The following is a 21,086-nucleotide window of genomic DNA, read 5'->3' as shown; positions in this document are numbered from 1 at the left end:
TGCTAATAAGTCAGTATAAAACATTTAGACAATTACAATAAAGTATTACTGTGTATTTAACAATTTCTGTATCATTATGATGCATGGCAATTTGCTATGATTACTCATTAAAAGAATGGCTGTAAATGACGATTTTATCAAACAACCTTATTAAATATTCAGTATACATTTAAATGTACATGATTTATTTAAGCGCTATATCAAAAGAGATTAAACGACACTTAACAATACAAATAGTTAGTTCGTAAAACTCTGTGTCAAAATATCAGTAGCTTCATGTAGCATGCAGTAACAACTACATAAATATCATAACATACTATATCATATATTACAGGTGTCGAGGCCGACCTCCCCATTAAAATCAACTTTCGCACAAGGTTCAGAAGGTAAATATTATCCATTATTCTACCATGTTTGCTACGTAACGCCAGTTTTGATTGGTTTAAAACCATGTATTATTTTCCAATAACCCACGCTCGCGCCAATAATACACGCTCGTGCCAATAATACACGGTCGCGAGTCACGGCTGTTACAATTTTATATATCTAATATTCACCCATTTCATAAAAGGTTACTATAGCCGAGTCGGCTAATGGGTTAGTCTTTTAATAATTTTTTATCACGACGCGAGTTCGAATCCTACGGAGGCCCCCCTTTTTTCTTTTTCTTTTTCTTTTTTTATCCCTTTTTTTTAAATTTTCAAACTCAATGCCATATGATAGATGCTCTTAATCGTAGTACTGTTTTGCCTGTATATTTCATCAACAAATAATGCAATGCTCAAGAAATAAATTACAAGGTTTTCCCGGGGTTTCCTTGCTGTTTTTCTATTAGAAAGAGGTCGATCTCAGAACTAAACAGTACATGGTAGAATAGAAATAATCAACTTTGACTCGTTTATTGTTTCAGGATATACAACTCGGACTCGGATATTTTGCAATTTTAATTAATAACTCAGGCCTGCGGCCTTCGTTATTAATTTAATTGCAAAATATCCTCGTCCTCGTTGTATATCATGCAACAATACACGACTCATCGTTAATTATTTCTTAATTAACACTGGCTGTATGGACATATGACGATTGTTTAACAAAGACATGTCATATTTCCGTATATTTAGAGCAACGAGTTGTTTATTTTTACCAAAATACAGATTCAATAAAGATTTTACTTTCAAAACAGGAAATTCATTTTATAACACTATTTAGAAATAAACTAATATTTTTGTTTTACGTAATGTCATCAAATACCAAGAGTTTACTGTATATAAATTGACCCCTGTTCGACTGATGAGGAAGGTATCGATATAAACAGGTGACTAAACATATGTACTTCGATAATGCATTTGATTTTTGTTGTGTGTGTTTGAAAGCCGTAAGAGTTTTTACAATGTTATAGATGAGCGCTGCCTGGCAGAGAAATGGTACTAATGCATATAATCCAGTAAACTCAAGAATGTACTGTTCTCCACTGAGGTGTTTTTTTTTCGGTTTTGAAGACCATCCAGATTATATGTCATGGTGTATTGGTAATTTTATGTGTTACCTAAGATATCTTTCTCCGCATATGACTTTTTATGCAATCCAGCGTCCCTTGAAACCAGATGATGGGAGCGACTAGCATATTTTCGGCTTGCATTCTCATCTTGGAGGCATTGTGGCAGAATTTAGAGAGGAATATAGATTCAGATGGGGTTGAAAATGAAAATATGACCCATGTAGAGTTTTAAGCAGGACCATAGATGATCAGGGAAGATACGGACATACATTTTGTATTTCGATGGCAGCGGTACATAGCGTGGCTCGGGGTCCGGTGGTGTGCCTGGCTGTACTGTTGGTACTACCCCGGTTCATTGTGTGGTGTGTCTGGTTGTTCTGTTGTCACTACCCCGGTTCAATATTCGGTGATGTGTTCGGTTGTTCTGTTGCCACTAGCCCGGTTCGGTGTTTGGGGATATATCTAGTTGTTTTGTTGTCACAAGCCCGGTTCCAGGACCTGTGTCTGTGTTTCGACTATTTTATCTAAATAATGACTCTATTCCTGACCCCCCCCCCCCCCCCCCCCCCCCCCCCCCACCCCAACCCTCTTTTTTTCTTCAAGTCCAGAAAACACATAATGAATCATTTGTGACAGGCAGTGCAGCCACAACGCGGGATTTGTAAACAATGTGACGTCAATGTATATTTTACATGAATTCACTGATGAGCAACAGAACGAGACACCACATAGCCCATATGCGTGGTTGTGTCAAGCATGATACAAGGTTTTAGGTCTATAACTGTTATTAAACAAGTATTCTTTCTTCTATTTCGATTCTAATAACAAGTAAAATCTCAGAAAATATTGTCTAATACAGATTAAAAATCGCTGGAATCCCCTCATAAGTCTTCCATGTCAGTATCAAGTAACGCTCGGATTAAGCTCGGGTTAAGAGAAAAAACACATTGCGGGGCCTATCACACGGACTAGTATTCCGTTGCCTGATAGATTACATTAGGCTTATCACAGATATACTAGTATTAGTTTGTTAGCCTTTTATAAAAATGAAAGTCCAGGGATTTATTGATGAAGCATTGACATAATAGTGGAGGGATTACGAACTGATTTTATCAGATATTTCCATCTACTTTAAGGTTCAGCGTTGCTAAATCAGAAGATTTCACTATATAGCGATGTAAGGCCTTCAAATACTACTTCTTTAATGGTAATAAGTGAGGAGACGGTTATTAACCTATTTGAATATAAGGATTTTTTTCTAATGGACATTTCAAATTGTTTCCTGGTTAAAAACGGATAGTTAGGTAGCATTTCTTGTAGATATAAAAAGGTATATTTGGTTATGTGTGGCCTGAGTAGTAACAATGTAGACAATAACATGTTCAAGACTAAATACAAATGTAAAAATAAACTGTTCATTAGAATAACATGATGCTAATTATTGCTATTTTGTTTCTTTTCTAGTGTCTCAAGCCAGACTTATTGCTGAACTGGGGTTGGAACACCATTTTCCTGAAAAGCTGACATATGCCGATGTGATGTCTATAAATGATCACGAAAAAGAAGAGGCAGAAACGTTAGCGGACATCCCAAGGTTAATTCTACGAAAATTAATCATGCTTGATTTTACTAGTAGGGAAAATGATTTAGATAAATGTTTAACCAAATTGAACAAGCCAAACGAAAAATCACTTTTAACAGAAGGTACGTCAACTTCATCCAATACAGATTATCAGTCGTTGTTTGATTGTGACGATGATACAGATAACGAACCTTCGTCAGTTATAGAAATGTATAATCCATTAGATATATTCCTTTCAATCTTTGTTTGTTTAAATCCTACATTGAAACAGAAGGTTTGTTTAAAAATGTTCGCATGTCATCTGGCGATTCCTCTCATTTTTCCGGTACCGCAAAACAAAGATCAGGAAACAGTTTTAATGTTTTCTATGTGGCCTCTCCGGTCAACAACGGTTCATGATGGGAAAACAGAGACATCCGTAGTTAACTGTAAACAAAATGTTGTGTCGTTTATAAGATTAGGACGCCCACCGATATCAAAATCAAAACTAGCAAATGAATTGTTGTACGATACTGCTCATCATTCTTTTTTCAATTACGATTGTACATTGGGTTCAAGTGATAAACAAGCCAGTCTCGGTCTTGTTGAAGCCTCCTGGTTCCTACCTTCTCCAAAGCAACAGAGTACGTTCGAATCAGTAACAATGTTTCTTAATCTGCGAGGAGATGCGATGTATAATTCAGAGCAGAGAGAATATTTGAAAAGAGTTTCCGGTGTGATGGTAGTAGTCACTGACATAGCCACAATGAAAAATTTAAAGGTTTTGGATTTTCTCAAATTCGCTAATTTAAATGTTTTGTTTCTGATAACAGGAAATTTTCCAAATAAAAATTTCATAAAAAAATATAAGGAATACTACATGAAATCATGTCCCGAATGTTTCAGCGCTGAGTTTATTCATATCACTCATAAAGGTAAAAACATAAGTTTATCGGAGATTAAGAAAGCGGCTCTAAATAAAATCGGACCAATGCTTAGTAATATGAGCACTCGTAAAACCCTGCACGACATGTGCAAATATGCAAGAAGCATGGGGTTATTTGTAGATGAAGACCTGCCCGTAAGCAGAAGAGGAATAGAACTAGCAAATACGATTTTTGACAAAATCAAGGACTATAAACTTGCAGATATTAAAACAAAGTTTTCCCCATTACAAAAGGAATTTTGGAAATTATATACAGACGCAATGAAAGAATTCTGTACGGCAAGCTATGATCTAAACGAAAAGGACAAGCTAAAGCAAAAAATGGAATCATACAGAAAACAGCAGTGGCATACTTACGTAACTGGAAATCAATTCATGAAAGATATTATTGATATTGTTTTTGAACTTGATGGTGACGAGTTGGTTCACTTTTTAGACGCATTGAAGTTTTTTCTCGATGAAAAATCAAGAACGGAAATGCCGTTTTATCGTGAGCGTTTTGGTGAAGCCTGGGATAAACTGCAAACGGATTCGGATTCTGACAAAGATCAGGCTCGAAAAAACTTCGACAAAGCTGAACAACACCTCAGCGAAGCCTCGTTTGGTATCGAGCATATTTTTCGTGAAATGGGTCAAATTTACGTGGCTAGTCTGACTTCCAATGAAAAAGAGTTTGGATCCAAATTAGCTAAAGCCGTAGCACGGTCCTTATTGCTAGGGTATCCGTTTGAGTTAATGGATGGCGATGTAGCAAACGTTCCATTGGAATGGATAGATCGTGTTTTCAAAGAACTTAAACTTATACTGAAAAACGACAGTGTACTCTCATTGTCTATTCTTGGACTACAAAGTTCAGGTAAATCAACGTTACTAAACGCGATGTTCGGCCTGACATTTTCAGTAAGTGCGGGCCGCTGTACTCGTGGTATTTATTTGCAATTGCTTCCTGTACAAAAGAAGGGCTTTACATTTAGCTACGTACTTGTGGTCGACACAGAAGGATTGCGAGCTCCCGAACTTGCAAATGAGAAATGTCAGCATGACAACGAGCTGGCAACTATAGTTTTAGGAATGGCAGACATCACGCTTATTAATATAAAAGGTGAAAATACCAGCGAAATAAAAGATATTTTACAAATTTGTGTACATGCATTCTTACGACTAAAAATGGCAAACGAAAGTCTCAGATTGAGACAATCATGCATTTTCATACACCAAAATGTTTCCGATGTGGGAGCCAAAGATTCCATGATGCACGCAAGAAAAAAACTGGACGAAACCCTGGATAGTATTACAGTAGAGGCCGCAGAGGAGGAGAATATCAGTAACGTAAAAGCGTTTAAAGACGTGATACATTTTGATAGTAATGAACATGTTTGGTACTTTTCGGATCTATGGAAAGGGGATCCACCTATGGCCCCTGCTAATCCTGGCTACAGTAGAGATGTCCAAGAAGTGAAGTTATGCATATTTGAGACGTTGGCGAAACGAAATAGTTCTTATTTGACCATTTCCGATACATTTGTACATATCAAAGACCTCTGGAATGGGATATTAGCGAACGATTTTGTCTTTAGTTTTAGGAACAGTTTAGAAATAAAAGCATACAATGCCCTGGAAAGTTACTATCAGGAACTAATCTGGACACTTGAAAAGTTTACAAAAACACTTGAGAACCGTGCTCGAGACGAAATGCTTGACAATGCTGCATCATGTAAAACAGATGAAGATAAAGAACATCGAAATATCCAATTCTCTAAAATACAGACTGAATATGAAAAAGAACTCGGTGAAAATGCACAAGACCTGAAAGAAAAGTTAGATAAACATTTTAATGAGAGTGGGAAGCGTGATGATATTGCTAAATGGAAACATGTTAAATTATCCTCATGGGACAATTTCGCTAAAGAATGTCTTGGTAAACTCAAAAGACAGTTAGTAGATATGCAGTCTCACTGTATAGCTGATTATGAAATGCAAACTTCTTTGGAAAAGTCAAAGAAGGAAATTTATGGTAAGGCAACAGTTCTAGCTGAAAAAATGAAAGGAGATATGCCTTCGAAACGGGATATGGAGAAAAGCTTCGATGTAATGTGGAGGGAATGGATCTTAGGAATTAACGTCCCAGAAGAACAACCAATTGATATACCATTGATATTAGAATCAATTATATATGAGTTTTTCCACAAACATAGAGACATTGTCGATACTGAAATAAAAAGACACCCCCTTGACCTCTGCAAATCTTTTAAAAGCTTGGAAAATAGCCTGAACGATATTGAATTTGACAAAAATTGCATCAGCACTAAAATATCCTGGAGAGGGCTGAAGGGTTTTGTCTTATCTGAAAGTAAAAACAAAATGGGTCGATTTACCAATATCATTCTGAGAGACATCGATACTAGATTAGGCAATATAAGAAATAAAGACTGGAAATTCGACGTGACCGAAATGAAAGAATGTCTTAAGTGTATTGTAGAACATGTAGATCAATTCAACCATGATGTAGCTAATGGTTTTACAGTTCTAGAGCCTTACAAAGTAAAAATTGCAGTCCATATATTTGGGCGAGCTCTTCCTTTACTTAAAAATCTGGATTCAGAATACAAGTCTAAGCATAGCATGAAAACAAAATTGATCAAGCATAAACAGAACGTTTGGCACCATTTCCAAGATATCGTCGCCGAAAGGTCAGCAACCATAATAGCTAGTAACAGATTTGGCGAAGTCATTGACGTTCATGTTGAGGAAAAGGTCAGAGCCGAATTGCCTGATTTAATATTTAATGACATAGTAGAAGAATTTGTTAGATCAAAACATAAATTAATGTATTCTGTATTGGAATACCTAGCAAATAAACACGACTGGTTTGCCTTCGTTAGTTACATCGATGATCCCCACACGTATACATTCAACTGGTTAAGGCAATTTATAGATAAATCATGTGTGGATAAAGAACTATATGCCAATAACGCATTTTCAAAACTGAAACATATATTCGAAATCATCTTAAAAAGTGAAGAGAATAATTCTGCTTCGTCTTTGGACGAATGGCTAGTTGATTTTCAAGGAAAAATAAAAGGAGTTGTTTTGATTCCAATGGAGTCATTTTCCGTAATTAAAGATCAACAGATAACAAACTTGAATGATTTTGTGATAACAGTCAAAGACAGACTCGAACAAGTGCACGTCAAATTAAAGAAAAAGTTCAAACAGGAAGGATCGAAGACAATCCACTGGGTCGGTGATAAAACACCATACGAAATGAGTATGAACAAACTTTGGGGTTGTCGAGCTATGTGTCCATTTTGCCAGGAACCCTGCCGGCAGAATGCTAATCATAGCGGCTCAAACCATGAGTGTATCCAGCACAGAGCCAGCAGTGTTTCAGGAAGACGCTGGGTAGATTCACATAAACTTGTTTTAGAGAGTTGCGCTTTTAGTGTGAACTCTAATCATACATTTCAATGTTCCGGTAAACAAATTAGGTGTGATCAGAGTGGTGGGACCGAACATTCCCATCCTTACAGAGAGTACAGAAAGTATGTCCCGGACTGGAATATATTTCCCTGCAATGATATCTCATCTTCTAAGTATTGGGCATGGGTATTATGTACCTTTAACGAAAAATTTGCTAAATATTATGGTACGAATCAGGCAGACATTCCACCATCGTGGAAAGAGATTACAAAATATAAAGCAATTGAGAGTCTTTGGGAACTTGAAAAATGAAATGATCGCCCAGATTGTGATCAATTACACGTTTTCATCATACGGAAACATTCATATCTTTGTTTATGGTAGCCTGATTTAGGCAAGGGCCTAGTGGACGGACTTGTAAAATTATCTGAAAGTTGCAGAAGGTGTTCTGACTAGTAATCAACCTCGGTGCCCCTTGGCAAGGGTTAGTGTTTACATAACAAACAATGACATCAACCTACGTATGATGTTGAGTTTAACCACATTTATCTTGTTCTATCACCGTGCACATCAACTATAGTTTAAATAGATAATAAATTGAAATTCTGACATCTTCTGCAGTATTGGTAGGCCTTGTTTAAGTTAACTACCAGCATTTTTTGGGAGATATAGATTAAGAGCAGGACATGTCGGTTTTTTTAAGGGATGGGGAGGACAGGGATTTCTCATCAACATGCTGTGACAAAAGGTAGACTTATACTGCCCCTAAGGGTTTTCGTCTATTTTTTTTAATGTAGGCATGAATATCGAAAATCATTGAATAGGCCAATATGTTAGAGGTTTGTGTTTTATTGAAATATAATTGAAATGTATGTACTTTGCATTGGTTACCCTTTTTAAATACGATATTTCATTTTCAAATGAGAGGTTTCGTGCACATATTGCAATGTCCGTTTGTTGTACACACAATCAAACACATTCCAACCTTAGGAACATATTACATAGTGATGGTTGGTATACATACGGAAGTGCTTTGATACCTAGAACGTAAATATATCTGTCTATTAGTATGATATGTGAAAACCGCCGGTAATCTGCCATGCTTATTAGTTGATTTCTTTTTCGTGTTCATTTGTTTGTTTATTCCCCACCTCTTATCTCTGCATATCCGTTATGTATGAAAATTAAGATTATAAGAAGATGCAATCAAGGATTATCGCATCTATCATTGAAAAATATGAGAATGCCTTTAATTGTGGATTATGATAATTGATAAATATTTTCTAATATATTAGTAACTTTTTTGCCAGAATACATTAATGCCATTTTCATTTTGTTTGATATTTATGACGTAATTATACTTTGAAATGTACTGACATATATGATGATCATCAGCATTATGCTTGAAAATGTCCTGAAATAATTCAGTATCATCCATTTTACCTGTGTATACATTATTCTTTTCAATGTTTTGCTATAGCTTAATTGTGGAAATGAAATACTACAAGCAGCTGAAAAAGACATGAATTAATACCTAATTGAATAATACTGATATACACATTTCTCGATTGTATCTCTCAATCGTCATAACTTCTAGATTTATAGATATTTGGTGTTTTTTTATATACTATGGTATATTATTTTAATCAATAAAACAGCTGGAAACATAGCTAGTGTAGTTGTATGTGTTGATATCTAAGTACTTGTATCGTTTTAATTTTTGTAAGAACTTGCAACAATTGAAGTAAGAAAAAAATCACTAACACACATCTCGTCTTTAAAAGACATGGAGCTTTACATTCTTTATAAGACACGGAGCCATACACGTTTAGATGCAGATCTCTGCATGGCCTTCGTGTTTGTCATATCATATCAAATTGACGAAAATAAGTTTAAAGATTAATAAGCATATCAAGTGGTAAAGAACGTTTTACTGTAACAACGTTCGACAAAATCTCAAATGAATATATGAATATTGAAATCTGGAGCCAACAATCATCAAAATAATATACTTGCACTTACAATGGGGACGGCCAGTTATGTTTCTTTACAAGCCGCTCTGAAATCTAGAATGTTCGATCGATGCAATTGGTGTCCCCTTAATAAACATAAGCCACAACCATCGCATGAATCATTAACATGTAATATCAATCGGGTAAAATATTTTTCTGTAAAATTATTTCTAACAGAATATCACCTGTCAGTAAATTTACTTTTAGAGCAATCCTAAAGGTATATTGAAATTAGAAAAATTCATATTTCGTCGAAATTGAATTCCAAAACACTCCGGTACTTATGGACTTTCGGGAATAAGGGCTTTTCACGCGTATATATGACTGACAGATTTTATTCTGTTCTACTAAGACTGATAAAGGCAGCAATTGATTTTTTAAACAATCATTTCAGTGCGAAACATTTTCAACACATCCATTAGCACGCCTTCTTAAAAGATGGAAGGATAAGTAAGTGTGCATTATTAAAATATTCCAACTAAAAAGTAATCAATCGAGTTGATTCTATTTAGATAGAAGGTTAATATAGTCAATAGGATGTCACGGTCAGGCGTGCACACTTTGATGCTTCAATGATGTGGGCATAGCATCTGCATAATCCAATAGCTAGCTGTTATGATTGTATGGTTGAGGTTTGTGTCTATGTACCTAAGTTAAGCCACAATTGTACGTCGAGCGCAGCCAATGGGTTTGACAGAATGTGGAGTAGAGAGTGTACAGATTCGATGCTGATTGCAATGGATTAGTTCATCTGCTATCAAATCAACCTCGTCATTTCGATATAAAATAACTAAGATGACATAAAAACACGCATCTGAATTGAAGATTTGCATATAATTAACACTTTATGCACTAACATAAAGGCAAACCTCTAATTGGTGTCTTATCAGGCTAGAACAGAAAGATAGCGATTTCAGTAAACAAATAATTAGACACAGATGGTCGTACTGAAGGATAGCAATTTCTAGTTTGCAAAAAGGCTGGCACAAATGATAGTCAACAAGAGTTTAGAGTGTATATTAGAAACATTATATAAATATATAGACGATATGTCTGCTGGGTTTATTTACAAATATTATAAACCGTACACACGTTTTGATCGTCCCATCGCTTTTGAAACCTATTTCAACCAGTTACAAAGTATTGTGGCTCACCCATGCTAGTATGGTCATGCGACTAAAAACTATCCTTTTCTGCTTCATATTAAATGTTTTCAAGAAAAAAATTAAGCTTTTCAGAACAGTCATCTTAAGCCCAAGATGCATATCCATTCAAGTGGCGAATTACTTTGAGTAATTATACCTATGAAATAACGCGTAGATAAACTTATCTAATTATAAAAGATAAAGTCATAACCTATAAAGTTATCAATTTCATAACAGGTTGTTCAATTGTGGTTTACTTAAGACAAAAAAAAAATAATGCTCCTTTTGTTTCTATAAAATAAGAATGGAGCATATTTGCTCTTGTTTTTCATCTAGATGTTAATGAATGTATTGCTGTTGTGTTATGTACCCGGGAAATATATACAAATGTCTACTCTACTTTGGACCTTTGAGGAGTTTAGGACCCTGAATTGGATTACTTTTCGCGAGTTTATCAATAATACAATGCCAGTTATTTGAACTGTGACGCCACAGAAAGAAGAATAATACGGGGACCTCCTGATATACATAGAGGCTCGGGAACAAGACATATTGTAGAAGATGTAAATGTTAACGTTTTAGAATAATATCAAACCCAAAACAAATGCGTATCAACAAAACACTGTTCATTTCAGTCAATCTGCACTTTGAATTGGGACATGTATGAAGGTGTTTGGCACTATTATGAATTAACATTCCTATACTTTATGTCACAGTATCGTTAATACTGCCAATCGGAAGTGTCTTCACGAGAGCTCATAGCCATTAAATCAGATTTTGTTTTTTAAGTATCCTAATTTCAGTCAGTTAATGTAACGATTGAACAAAGTCAATAATAGTAGCTAACCTCACATAGTATTGATAATCTTTCAGTGCTTTTAATATCACATACTAAGAATGATATCGACATCATCACGCAAATACTAATCCTTAATCAAATTGATGAAACGAGTCAAAATATGAAAAAAAGTATAGATTGGCATGAATACCATTCAAACTTACGAGGAAAAGAATAGAAGGTGTTTCGAAAGAATAGGGTGTTGTCAGTTTCATCGATATCCGCCATACAAATAAAGGTAATATCCTGGTTAAGCAACATTCTTGAAAAAAGAGCTACGGTGATGGCAATGGAACCCTTAGGAATTCCATCAAACATCGGACATGTCTGACGTCAAACTGCACTAGGAAATAGAACATTTCCAAATCAGATCTTTTTTCGACCAGAAAACTTTCCCATGGTTTCATCAACCTGCATCCCTCGAAACCTTTTGTTGTTATTGCCGTCATTTGTGATAATTGGCACACACTTTTGCATATCGAATCAAATGTACGTGTAAACATCACAGGGAGGGAATGCAGAAATGTTACTACCTAGAAATGGAAAATTAAAAATTGGGATATTGAAATCGTGAAGTTGTCATGCATTTTAGTTATGAACCGTACATGCGTTTGATGCAAAAAGTTTTATGCAAAATTCAAGATAACGTAGCTGATGATGAAGAGTGTCTTTGATTTCAAGTTTTATACATATTTCTGATCGAGATGATCAATTAAGTGTTTGTTATTTCAAAGATAAAACAAGAGTAATTTACCTTTATGTAAAATCGTGGAAATGCTCAAGGTCCCTTTTCCCTGATCGCCAATATAATCAAACGCGTACGAAAACAAGACCAAGTCAGCCAACAGATTGCCACAGTCTGTCCCCCTGGGTCTGTTTGATGATGTTGCCACCGAACTCAACCAAGATGCTGTTAAACACACGTCTAAACGGATTTTCTAATTTCATCTAAATGTTGGAAACTGCAGGCGTAACATTGAAGCCACTGAAGAAGAAATGACAGGCGATTATGACATTCCCTGACTCACTGAGACACCTAGACGGGTATGGTTACTCATTGACAGTTATCATGAGCCATTATGGTGATATAGATTTTTCCCTTGTGTAGAATTCTTGTCTAATTTTCAAAAGTTAAAAGTCTGTGATAGAGTAGAGAAGACGCCATCTGGATTAATAATGTTCAAGATATGTGTCATATCTTCAAGTTTTGAAACTAGGTAAATAGGTAAATCTCCACCAATCCTCTAGTATACACGTGAAATTTAAACAATTTCATCACAAATGAGGATTCCTCGTCTTTTTTTTAACATTAGCATGACAAATGAAGTTTCATAGTTCTGCCATTTTAGATCCAAATGGTACGTTTCAGTAAACGAACCACGTGAACTTGTTCCGTTCTGCTGGTACGCCGCCTTCCGGTCAACTGGTATATATAGGCATATAGCCTTAATTTAGGTTTTTCAAAGTTCTACGGAAAGGTTATATTCTTCAATAGCATCAATCAGAGACTCAAGAGAGTATGTAATGAATTGTATCCTGTGCTTTGTAATTTGAAGGGAGGTAACTTGTGAAAACGATGGTAATGGAAGAATGATAACTCCGATTTGCGTACTAGAATTCGCAAAGTACATTTGGTTTGTTTTTGTTTAACGTCCTATAAACAGCCAGGGTCATTTAGGGACGTGCCAGGTTTTGGAGGTGGAGGAAAGCCGGAGTACCCGGAGAAAAACCACCGGCCCACGGTCAGTACCAGGCAACTGCCCCACTTAGGCTTGGAACTCGCAACCCAGAGGTGGAGGGCTATAATGATAAAGTTTCGGGACACCTTATCCACTCGGCCACCGCGCTCCCCGCAAAGTACATATATACATACATATATTATCATATACTAGAAATATCATATATATCATGTATATTATTTTTATACATACCTATAATCCTATATATATATATAAACCTGTGGAACGTCCGGCTGTAAAAGAACCTGCTATTGTTAAACATGAAACTCTTGAACACGATTTCAATAGCCTTAGATGTTCACATAGTATAACTTAGTATATTTGTCTCAATATTCAGATATTTGTTCTATATACGATTTAAACATAGGTATACATATATATTATACAACGATACTTACGTTGGATTTTTTTTATTTATTTTTTATTCGTAAATCCATTAAAAACACAGGCTATAACGAAAGAATCCGGGAGCCATTCAGTCGAAATTTTGTTTTCCGTAAGGACATAATCATTATTAGACATCACATTTAATTGACGACGGATATTCCCGATTGAAGTTAGTCATAGAAAACTCGCAAAAGTCACTATGTTCCCGCGAAATCGCTAATAGCGGATGTAAAACCCTTTAAACAAATAAGAAAATAAAATTATGAAACCATTTTGTATTTTAGATATAAGTACAGAAAGATAAGAACAAATTGTATCCATAAAGTTTAATTGTAGAATGTTAATACAAATATTGGAAATAATGGCATTTTCTGACATTGTTGGTGCACACGTTCAGGTTGCAATGCATGGAAGCGTCTTATTTGGTATGTAGGGTACGGTCCTAGGGTACGGTCCTAGGGTACATTTTTTCTAGAACATTAAACACCTACCTAAGTGTGTAGGTACTTTATAGGAATAATCGGCATAACAAACAGTGAGAATAATTATATGTGTCTTCATTATCCTGATCATTTAAATGAATTAAATTTGTATGATACTTTTGTATGTCAAGTTTAGACAATTTCACTTTATTTATTTTCCATGTTTTCATTTTTTCTTAGATAATGACTAACTGCATGATACTCGAATACACATGTGAAATAAAGCAATTATGATACCCAACTAAGCGACGAAGTCTCAGTTGACCTATTGCAATCACCTTTTACCGTGCGTCGTGCGTCGAAAACAATTTACATTTTCAACTTCTTCTCAACTATCAATTCTGTAACATGCTGGGATGAAGGGCTACCAGGTTTGTTCAAATAGATGACCTTGAACTTCATTCAGGGTTACAGGGGTCAAATATGCTAAAAACATTTAACGACCTCTTCTTGATAACTAAAAGGCCCAAAGACCAAATATTAGGTATGTAACGTGCTTTGATAAAGCGCTTTGAATTTTGCTAAAATTGATGACCTTGACCTCATTCAAGGTCACAGGGGTCAAATATGTTAAAATCGTTTAACGACTTCTTTTTGATAACCAAAAGGCCCAAAGACCAAATATTAGGTCTTTACCATGCTGAATGAAGGCCTTCAAAGTTTGTTCAATTGAATGAACTTGGCCTTCATTCAAGGTCACGAAGGTCAAATATGTAAAAAATCTTTAAGGGGCATCTTCTTGGAAACCAAAAGGCCCAGAGACCCAATACTAGGTCTGTAACATGCTGTGATAAAGCCCTTTGAAGTTGTTTAAATGGATGACCTTGATCTTCATTCAAGGTCACAGTGGTCAAATATGCTAAAATCTTAAAGGTACAGCTACTTGATAACCAAAATACCCATAGACTCAATATTAGGTCTGCACCATGTTGGGATGAAGGGCTACCAAGTTTGTTCAAATAGATGACCTTGACCTTCATTCTAGGTCACACGGGGCAAATATGCTTAAATATTGTATACGACTTCTCCTTGAGAACCAAAAGGCCCAGAGACCTAATATTAGGTATGTACCATACGCGGATAAGAGGTACAAAGTTTGTTAAAACTGATGACCTTGACCTTCAACAAGTCGCACGTAATCACCAATAAATGTCATTAACGAGTAGGCTACATCAGAGATGGTGTCAGGGTCAAACACCAAAAGAGTAACGAACATCTTCAGACAACCTCTCCACTCATTAATTGCTTCTCTGTTGTTGCAAGGGCATTCTTCAAAATATTGGCATCATTGTTTTTTTTTCGTTTTTTTTTTTTTTTTTCTTGTTTTGTTTTTTTCGTTTCTTGTTTTTTCGGCATGGCCGTACAATATTCTTTTGTCCCCAAAAATGACGCGACAGGTGGCGTCACTGGTCAAGATGAAGTACAAAAATGTATGTGATTGGTCAATGTAGCGGTAAATGCAAAATGGAGGCATGCAGTTAAAAACGGAACAAATGTCAGATTGAATGCAAGCTGAATGAGTGGATGCATCTTTTCAAATGACACATTAATAAAATTATATTCCTGATTGAAATGCATTCGTATTCAGGCGCGTAGCTGCCTTTACGCAAATACGCAGTTGCGTACACATCAGTTTTCAACAAAACAAAAAACAAAACAAAAATGAGACAAACCAAACAAACAAACAAAACAAAGAAAGAAAAAACTCTGATATTTATTTGAGCTTACCTTTTATACACAAACTTTGAATGCTGTCCCTAGGTGATGGTTCTAGTCAGGCCCACTAATTGATATAACTAGTCATTGGTAGGGAACGCAATCAATCGATCGGTTAAAGTGGGACAAAGAAAACCCCGAAGACCTTTTTTTCTTTTCTTTTTTTTTTTAAAGAAATTTCAGCTCGTCCCGCAGGAACCATTAGAAACAAGTCAAATGGTAGACGTAATGTAATTGCAAAATGCTTACGCTATCATTTTAGAGCATTCAAGACATAGAAGATCAATGCCAAATTTATGCATTTTATATACAAAATTTGCAAGATGTATACATGAGAGGTTAAAGCATATTCTAAATAGCACAGAAAACTTATTTTTGATATCCAACGGTTTACACAAAATATGGGGGGAAAGAAAATAAATCCAAATAATTTCAAAATTAGTTGTCAAATAAAAAAGATGTCAGATAATATACTAATATAGACTTAAAAACTTAATATAGACTTAAAAGTGTTTCGATAAGTTTAAAATGAGCTTTGATAACCTTTTTAAGGTTCAATAAGAGATACAATATTAATATATCCTTTTGTTGAAACATATACCATTGGGTTAAACAAGAGACCTTTCTATATCCCTAACGTTATATAATTTACCCAAACATTTGCGTTAGACTTTTGAATGCAAATGAAAGTTTCGTCAAGCACAAGGAATTTAGGAGACTACACAAAACATTGTTGCTATGGTAGTGTCCAATCACTGAACCGTGTTATACAAATGTATACTGGGGAAACGCTGGTTGTGGTATTGCACACGGGTGCTGTGCATGCACAGAAATAAATAAATATAGGTTTCCTTTCTTTCGCGCTTCCATCCGGGCCAACAAACGTGCGCGTGATCTGTATAAGTTGATATAACTTGTTTCACAAATTTTGTCAAATAAACAAAGCTTACAACGTATATTATTAAGGCACAGTCTATAATGACAATTTACGAGCATAAGAAATATATATATGCATGTATGACTAAACGGTCCGATTCTACCCTGATCCTGTCCGACTCTGCCCGATCCTGTCAATCGCCTCACCCCAATATATTATAAATATGGCCGCGAACACTCACAGGGGATTTCAGGATGTCCGCCACGCCACAAATCAACTTATTCTGGGGAATTCTTTACATGATTTCAAGGGATCGGATGAAGAGAAAATCGTCCAGAACTTTTTCAAAGTTATCCTGACTGATCCTGGGTTTGTTCGTTTCTTTAACTTAGAAATCCGAAACTGTAACGCTGAAGATGGAACAAGTTTCCGTGATGCATACATTTCTCTTCGAGCAACATATGAATGTATGATGAGAGCGAGAGCTAATTTTGTTACTGAACGTCCAAGTTGTGAAGGGGTTGAAATAAGGGACCTGCTGAATACGGACAGTCTCGAAGATTTTCTGTCAAGAGGAGTTGATGCAATCGGAATAAGCACACAACCCGATGTTTGTCAGTCATTCTGGGCGCTGTTGAATTTTCTCCGTGGTAATTATCGGTCACCTTTATTAAAATCATCTCTTTACTTTTCTATATTCCCAATAATTTAAAGTTGATAACTATTAATTTAATTTAAACTTTACGGTATAGAGATCAGTCGAAAATTAGGAGTATTCGGACGCATACTATTAATAAAGTAACTTATTTGTTGTTTTTTTTAATATTAAAAAATGTGTTATGTTTGGATATAATTTTATAAGATCAATCCACGGCAGGTGCCTGACTCGTTTTATAAAATAATAATATATAAGAGTACATATAAATGAGAAATATGTACTCTTATATGTTATTATTTTATAAAACGAGTCGGGTACCTGTGATCAATCACATAAAAAAGTAGCCATCGTTGTATATGTTTTATACATGATATGTAAAAGTGTCATTAAATAAAAATGTGTATTTTGTATGAAAAACGATGATTTTGTCCATCACGATTTCCGAGTCAATCCCAAGGGAAGTAACTCTTACACTTACAAAATGAACAACACAATATTTGACTCCCTATGAAACACTGGCCTATTTATTTATGAAAACACAAATCATAATGTAATATATACAACATTTGTAAAACAATTTGTATTTAGTAATACAAATAACATAAACAAATATAAATTGTGATATAATCATATATTATTAGAAATGACCAGTTGCAATTAAATACTGAAAACTTATTTATTTTTTGTAGTAAAATAAAAATATTAATTTTTCAAATTCATGTTACTATCAAATCTACAAATGATATATTTAAAGAAATCATTATTGTACACATAGAATTATGATGCATGTGTATTTTCATTTTCAACAGATTAAATATTGAAACATATGACATACATTATAACAATATACATAATATATATCAAAACAGCTTCTATTTCAAAATGAATTACATAAATTTAATACAACCTTTTTATTTATTTTACAATGTCATAAATTTTCAAATCTAGCGAATAGTGACACACTTAAAGTATATGTTTTATAACATTGTCTCTATTACCCATTATCAATAAATCAATCATTTTTAAGATTAAATGCTTGAAACATATTATAAATTACAAAGCGTAACATGACATAATAAAAGGTGTTTATCAATTTCAATCAATTATGCAAAAAATGGTCGTCTCAAAGCATGGAACTGGGTCCTGAGTCCTGAGTCGTTGAAATGCACTTGGTCACGGTCATAGTCCTCTGGAAAGTTAACTCTAATCTTGATGTATCTCAGTCTAGTCAGCAGTAGTCGATTTATCTTCTTCCGTTGTTTCTCAAAAGACGTCGCTGTCAGGCCTGGGGACTTGTCAAAGTTACCACGTCGCACAATCTCTGTAAAGTACACCTCCTGAATTCCAGCATGATGTAGGTCCACCTGCAGTGTCAGAAGTCTCTGGAAAATGTCGTTGGGGGATGATAACGCTGAGATGTCATTTCCTCCTAGTTGGATGAGTACAACTTCAGGGTTGTACTCTATCAGGTCTCTAAGTAGTTCTCTTGGAATCGAATCAGAACGCATGCCACCCTTCCCGAAGAATCTGACGGTGCCAGGAACCTGCATAAGAAACAATAGTATGAATAAGCATAATATTTCATATTAGTGAACAAGATTGAAAAATTAAATTCAAATACCAACTTTGACAGTTATTATTATTGTTTTTTTTTTTTTAATATTACTTGCATTTTGGGAATTACCCAACAAATAGAGTTTTTGATATTTATTCTATTCTCAAACACATTTGCTATCATTATTTACCTTAAGATCACCATGACAATATCTCTCAAGACGAGTAACATAGCTGCTCCCAAATACTGCAAACTTGGCCATTGCTGGGTAATAGATGAGTATGAATGTTTCTTTGTAGGGGGAAGGTAATAGAATGAACAGAAATTGAAAAGGGTCTTATTTATACCATCTGACACAATGCAGGGACAGCTTAATTACCTTTAATAACTTATTTTCTTTAATTGCTCATGGAATATCCTGATTTTAAGTTCATTTATCAACATCCTTCATCAACCTGTTTATGAGTATCTATGTTTACACACTATTCAATGTGATGTAATTGTGAACACTTATTAGAAAATATTAATTCATTAAGTAAACAACACATTATTTGACCACTCTCATTAATAATGAAAAACACTGTTCACAAATTGTTTAATGGTTTGGGATTATGTGTATATGTGAACAGCATTGAATCACTAAGTTCATTAACACATGAATTAAGTATTTGGACTGATGTTAACTGTACAGGTAAAGGTAATGAAAAGTGTTCAGTATACAAATACATGTTCAATATACATACAATCAATAAACATAATTATATTAGAAATTTAAATGTTATTTATGTATATTATTATCATTGTTAAGTTTTATTTTAAATATTTATATATATGAAATAATAGGATCAGACAACAGGATTACCCTATATAAGTCTTTTCCATAGACCGGTTGCAGATAGGTATAATAATTATACATAGTCTAAACAGCACACCTTTCACACTCACTTACACACAATTTCATAAAGGGAAGACATGAAAAATAATGATGAGCAACATAATCATAATAGTTGAAATCTTTTAGTGCTCATTATATATAAGTAAACATGATTTAAGATATATAGATTAATATCTTCCATGCTTCCATCTTTCATCTTCTGAAAATTTCAGAATATTTTCTGTATTAAATTACATAATTTATATATATATATAAAACTGACTACGCAAATAAGACCGATTTTCTTACAAAGTACACATTTGTTTGAAATGAAACTTTATCAGAACCTGTAAAATAGGTATATCAATGAAAAAAACAAGTTATTTTGTGTATATATCGGTTACATTTTGCTATGGCGTGCGAAAAACTCCTATGGCGTACCTATGGCGTATATTTCCCTATGGCGTATTTTAGTGTGGCCCATCATGATCACCAACAAATATTTCACCCCAATATCCAGACAAACTAGACACAGTCATCACACATCCTTTCAAACATTATCATGTAGAACATCCAGCTGTCGGGGAAAGATTCATTTTTACCTCGTACTATTAAAAATGGAACAACCTCCCTAATACAAGTCTTCAGACTCTCTTAACTATCCTTTAAATAAGCCATCTCATTTCACCAATTGATATTAAATTCCTTTCTGTATACTTCCATGCTCCACACCTACAATGACTGTGACATAATCTTTCATTATGTTGAACTCATAATAGTAGAAGTAAAATAACCAGGAATTGAATTATCACACTGGAGGCCAGGTTCGATTTCTGTAGGAGCATTCCACAGGATTCCATGTTCTTTCACAATTGTGCTCAACTATAAATTCCCACAGTATGAAAATGCATTGAAAAACAGAGACATAAAAAACTCATTGAAAAAATTGTTGAAATGAATGAAATACATATATATAAATATTATGCGTCCCGAAGACTTCCTGCATGGTCTATAGCTACTAGTAGTACTAGCTAGCTACATGTAGCTTTTGTCATTTAGATGAACACATATACATGTATATATTAATATACAATGTATATGTATATTAAGCAAAAGACAGGAATAGAGAAAAGAATGAAAAAAAAATGATTATAAAAATGTTGGTACCTAACTTTCCGAAGTATGTTTTGTTTTTCCAGAGATCAAAACCCACGAGGGCGCCATTAGAAGACTTTTGAACATTGCTCCTAGAAATACATCCAAGAAAACACAGATTATGATTGGACTGGCACATCACCTGTTTTCCAAGTTGGTACCAAACAAAAAGTATGAGGTTGATGAAAATATAAAGAATCTCCCACAAACTTGTGGCTGTGGC

At 34.7% G+C, this 21,086-nt stretch overlaps 3 protein-coding genes across 3 annotated transcripts in view; 2 read left to right on the top strand and 1 right to left on the bottom strand.

The window, feature by feature from the left end:
* Positions 1 to 338: 338 nt before the first annotated feature.
* LOC117332699 (interferon-induced very large GTPase 1-like) lies at positions 339 to 9,094 on the top strand. Its single transcript, XM_033891699.1, has 2 exons — positions 339 to 386; positions 2,963 to 9,094. The coding sequence occupies exon 2, from the start codon at positions 3,037 to 3,039 to the stop codon at positions 7,735 to 7,737; it is 4,701 nt and encodes a 1,566-aa protein (XP_033747590.1). The 5' UTR covers positions 339 to 386; positions 2,963 to 3,036; the 3' UTR covers positions 7,738 to 9,094.
* A 7,750-nt stretch (positions 9,095 to 16,844) lies between these two features.
* LOC117332961 overlaps positions 16,845 to 21,086 on the top strand; it is a 5,350-nt gene continuing 1,108 nt past the window's right edge. Inside the window, exons 1-2 of the mRNA XM_033892051.1 lie at positions 16,845 to 17,271; positions 20,908 to 21,084. Of these exons, the coding sequence (XP_033747942.1) occupies positions 16,845 to 17,271; positions 20,908 to 21,084 (604 nt within the window). The remainder of the gene's footprint in view (positions 17,272 to 20,907; positions 21,085 to 21,086) is intronic.
* On the bottom strand, positions 17,625 to 19,525 carry LOC117332701. The gene is made up of 2 exons (XM_033891700.1): positions 19,025 to 19,525; positions 17,625 to 18,823 (listed from the first exon to the last, which is right to left on the bottom strand). Exons 1-2 carry the CDS (start codon positions 19,094 to 19,096, stop codon positions 18,383 to 18,385), a joined length of 513 nt encoding a protein of 170 aa, XP_033747591.1. The 5' UTR covers positions 19,097 to 19,525; the 3' UTR covers positions 17,625 to 18,382.

Source organism: Pecten maximus, chromosome 8 (assembly GCF_902652985.1).
Source record: "Pecten maximus chromosome 8, xPecMax1.1, whole genome shotgun sequence".
NCBI classification, from domain to species: Eukaryota; Metazoa; Mollusca; class Bivalvia; order Pectinida; family Pectinidae; genus Pecten; species Pecten maximus.
This window is presented reverse-complemented; position numbering and strand designations above follow the sequence as displayed.

Bases quoted from the DNA above. Each gene is read 5' to 3' on its own strand.
- LOC117332699 (XM_033891699.1), top strand. From the start codon at position 3,037: ATGTCTATAAATGATCACGAAAAAGAAGAGGCAGAAACGTTAGCGGAC.
- LOC117332701 (XM_033891700.1), bottom strand. From the start codon at position 19,096: ATGGCCAAGTTTGCAGTATTTGGGAGCAGCTATGTTACTCGTCTTGAG. The intron at 18,824-19,024 runs GTAAATAATGAT...TTTCTTATGCAG, and splicing joins ATTGTCATGGTGATCTTAAG to GTTCCTGGCACCGTCAGATT.